The sequence below is a fragment of the Colobus angolensis genome, unplaced genomic scaffold (genome assembly GCF_000951035.1).
Source record: "Colobus angolensis palliatus isolate OR3802 unplaced genomic scaffold, Cang.pa_1.0 Scaffold50, whole genome shotgun sequence".
Lineage (NCBI taxonomy): Eukaryota > Metazoa > Chordata > Mammalia > Primates > Cercopithecidae > Colobus > Colobus angolensis.
This window is the reverse complement of record NW_012118488.1, coordinates 2,554,262-2,558,465: the sequence shown is the minus strand read 5'-3', so window position 1 is coordinate 2,558,465 and position 4,204 is coordinate 2,554,262. Positions and strand designations below refer to the sequence as shown.

General features: G+C 52.9%; 1 protein-coding gene across 1 annotated transcript in view; it reads left to right on the top strand.

Annotated features, from left to right (window-relative positions):
- HOXB3 (homeobox B3) overlaps positions 1-4,204 on the top strand; it is a 41,514-nt gene that overhangs the window by 34,982 nt on the left and 2,328 nt on the right. The window contains exons 2-3 of the mRNA XM_011960015.1: positions 2,855-3,315; positions 4,159-4,202. Of these exons, the coding sequence (XP_011815405.1) occupies positions 2,855-3,315; positions 4,159-4,202 (505 nt within the window). The remainder of the gene's footprint in view (positions 1-2,854; positions 3,316-4,158; positions 4,203-4,204) is intronic.

Here is a 4,204-nt window from a genome sequence, read left to right as displayed (position 1 = left end):
CTCCCTCTCTCCCCTCTCTCTTCCTGCTTCTCTCCTCTTTTCTCCTCTCTTTTCTTTCAGCAGCCAGATCCAGGGCTGAATTTTCTCCCCGGCTGCTAAGAAAGTCTCAACCGTTCTCTCTCTTCCTTTCTTGTTATTTTATTTTTCTTCCTCCCATTAATTTTTTTAAGTCCTGGAAGATGGCCTATCCCCTCTCTCGGGGCTTCCCCAGCTATTGTTAGTCTCCTGGCAGTCCCTGGGGTGAGCTTGGCAAGGTGGGGTTCTTGGGGGGGGGCTCATCTCCCTTCTCCAGTGAGACCCTGGGGGGAAGCCGGCAGCCACCGTCTTCCTCCCTCCCTCCCGAGGAGCCATATGGAACCAGAATTTTTCCAACATGGAGGCAAGGGAAATAGATCTGTTTGGCTTGGTAGAGCTGTTCCCCACCCCCTCTTGTTCTGGATCCCAGATCTCGGGTCCCCTCGGCACCTTTCCCTCTTCCCCCTGTCCCGTCCGCCAGGCCTCGGCGCTCTCCAACCCGGAGCCCTGCTGAGCCAAGTCCCGAAGCGGAGTTTCTAAGGCGCTTTTTAATTCGGTTACCTCCGGCTCCCAAACTTGCTGCTGCCCGCGGGGCTCGGCCCTCGGCCGGCTGGTGTGCTGGGAACCTGTCTCCGATAACCGTTTTGGTGTCCTGATCGCTTGCTCTTCTTCCCCTTCTTGGGCCATCCTAGGTGGCTGGTAGGTCATCGCCAGCCGCCGCGGCAGCAGCGACCGGCCGAGGCAGCCTGGCAGCAGCAGCCAGGGACTACCCGGGTGCACAAACCTTCCCAGGCCTGTCTGCACCACCGGCGGAGTCTCCATTCTTTCCTATCGCGTCTCTGGCTCCTTCGCTTTCCACACTGGCCTGGCCTCCGTCCCGCGACGGTTTGGGGTTTATTGCAAGGGGAGCGGCAGGAATTTCGGCCCCAGGCGTCTAGTTAAATTATTGTTTTATTATTATTACTATCATCATCACCATCATCGTCATCATTATTATTGCTGTAACAATCATTTAGACTAAATAAAGCCAGGGCCCAGCCAGCCAACCCCCTCCAACGTTTTTATTTCATTCTCTTCTCTATCTATTAATAACAACCACAACTAACGCCTGTTAATTAATTCCCCCTTCAACCAGGGCTGCTCTGAAGCTAATTTTGGTTAAATCAGCAGAGGCTAATGGTAATAATAATAAAGGGATTGGGTCAGCCTGGTCAATTGAACTCTGGTTCTCCCTGGAAGGACCTGCTGCTTTGCAGACCCATGTGTATTTCCAGAAACCAGTCCGAACTCCGGGTTACACTGATTCCTTTTTGAGTATAAATCTGTGCCATGAAGAAGGGGATTTATGTGAGGAAGGGACTTTCTTCACCTGCACTTCTTTTATTTTATTTTCCTATGTTTAGTTTTCTTTGGAGTTGACCAGCTAGGCTGAATGAGATTAAAGTTTTCCAAACGCACATGGCAGTATGGAGGTTTTATGAAAAGTGGTGGTGAAGAGTTGGGAGAGACAGAGGAAAAAAAATGCAGTCAGAAGTTTCAGAACAAATACACAAAATCCTATGTTAGTTTGAATCTTTATTTTTCTGGCACACTTTTAAAAGGCTGTATTAAAATAGTTATTATTATTATTTTTTTGCCTCAGGGAACCTCAGTCAACAGGAATACCTCTGTTTCTAACCCAGAGAATAATATTGTTAAAATTGCTTTGTTGATTATTTTCCTCGGGAATCACTTTCTCTTTTGGAAAGCACTTTCCCTGTCTCAGTAGAAAAGTCTAGCAATTGTAACTTCTTGTTTCTTATTTTCTTTGGGGGAAATCAAAGAAAACAGACTGTGAAGGAAAAGGTGGGAAAAATTAAGTCTCATGAAAAAAAAAAGAGAGAGGTCGGGGGAGAGACCTAGGCCAAATGGTCACAGCACCAACTGGCATGGCCCAGGAAATGGAAACAATCCTGCTCCATTTGGGGGCCCCACAGGGCCATTGGCTGCCCAATCCCAGGTTTGGCTGAGCAAAGACAGGAGCTGGAGGTGGTGGTACCTGCAGCAGGGCCATGGACAGATGAGTCTCGGTTCAGCTGACTCTTGAGGTTAAAAATCCTCAGGAGGTATCTAGGTCAGGCTGTTGTCTTCCTGGTGGGGGAGTGGTGGGAAGTGGAGAGGACACCTCACAAGAGAAGCTTCTCTGACTAACTCTCCTGCATGTCTTTTTAGGAGATCCTTTGGTTTCCCTTCAGGCTAGACTTTGCTTGGGCAAGAGACCTAAACCGACTTGGAAGGAGGCAAAGGCTGGAAGCACAGAAGCCTCTGGGCTCAGAGGAGGGTGTTGATGATGCTTTTATTTTGGAGTCTCCTAGTGTCCCCTCCCTTGAGCCATCTTATCCCAGAGTTGGGGAGGAAAGAGAGGGAGAGAGGAACTAGGGGAGGTGAGGGGCTAGTGCACAGGCAGGAGAGAAGCAATGGCTTTTGCCATAGATTCTACATCTAGGCAGTCTTGAAAGGCATATAGTATTTATTTATTTATATTTTTAGTGGAAATGAAAACTGGTGGGCTTTTTTTCCTCAGCATCTGCTTTGGAGATGTTGGGGAGGGGAGAAGAAAAAACTCTATTGATGTCAGTTCCCTTTTCAGTTCCTAAGATGGATTCGAGCCCCAGTCCTCTTCTCCGCCTTGTGTCTCTTCTCTCGCCCCGCAGGTCAGCCGCTTGGAACAGACCCCGGAGGAGGGGGGCAGAGAAGGGAGGGGGTTGGGGGGGGGTCCGGCGTGTCACGTGACCCCCAGGGTTGCCAATGTCCGGTCCTGAGGGTATCAGGCCTTTCCAAGTTGCCACCCACTGCCCAGGCCTCACCCAGCGATGCAGAAAGCCACCTACTACGACAACGCCACGGCTGCTCTCTTCGGAGGCTATTCTTCGTACCCTGGCAGCAATGGTTTCGGCTTCGACGGCCCCCCCCAACCCCCATTTCAGGCCACCACGCACCTGGAGGGCGACTACCAGCGCTCAGCGTGCTCGCTGCAGTCCCTGGGCAACGGTGCCCCACATGCCAAGAGCAAGGAGCTCAACGGCAGCTGCATGAGGCCGGGTCTGGCCCCTGAGCCCCTGCCCGCCCCGCCCGGCTCACCCCCGCCCAGCGCCGCACCTACCAGTGCCACTAGCAACAGCAGTAATGGGGGCGGGCCCAGCAAAAGTGGTCCCCCAAAGTGTGGTCCCGGCACCAACTCCACCCTCACCAAACAGATATTCCCCTGGATGAAAGAGTCGAGGCAAACGTCCAAGCTGAAAAACAGCTCCCCCGGCACAGGTACCAGTTCTCTGCCTTCCTTGTCCTCAGCTTTTGTCCGAGCCAGGAATGTCACTGTTATTCTAGCACCCAGCCCCTAGGCGCCCACGAGGCTGCCTGGGAACAATATTAGGTGGCCGGCGGGTACATTTTTGATACCCCCACCCCCTAATGACCCCTGACCCCGCCAACACCCTCCTCCCTCTAGCCGCCCTCCACCGGAGCTTCTGAAAGCTCCAGAAGGCCAGGTCCGTGGCCTCAAAGCTCTTCCCAAGGCCACAGAGCCAAGACGAGGCGCTGCCAGGAGGATGCAGAGTCGTCGAGGATTGATGATTATTAAGTATGATTACTGTGGGTATTAATCACAATCGCTCGGATGGCCCGGGGTCCCGGCCTCCAGGCACGGCAGCCTCTTCGTGCCACTTTTTGCCCACGAGTGTCCAGATTACCCCGAGGGTGCTCCTCAGTCTCCCATCCTGTCCTCAGGACGGGGTGGGCAGGGAGGGGAAATGTCTTCCCTGACCTGGAATTGGGGATAAGGGGGAGAAAGCATGCACGCGAAAATCCAGCCCTAAATAAATGGCCATGCGGCTCTGTCTGCGTGACATGATCAAATTTTCATAAGCTGGGGCAGCGAAAGGAGAACAGGTCTCTTAATAAATGCCACTATTATAGAGTGTCCGCTAATGCGACGGGCGGTGGGGTGTGGGAGTGAGGAGGAGGCGGGGACGCGAAGGGGAGGGCGGCGGGGGCTCCGAGTCCAGGCCTGGATTTATTAAGAAACGATGCATTCAATTTCGGCGTGTTCAGTAATTATCTTTTATTTCATTTTCTCCCCTTCCCACCCCTCCCCCTCGAATCCAGCAGAGGGCTGTGGTGGCGGCGGCGGCGGCAGTGGCGGCGGCAGTGG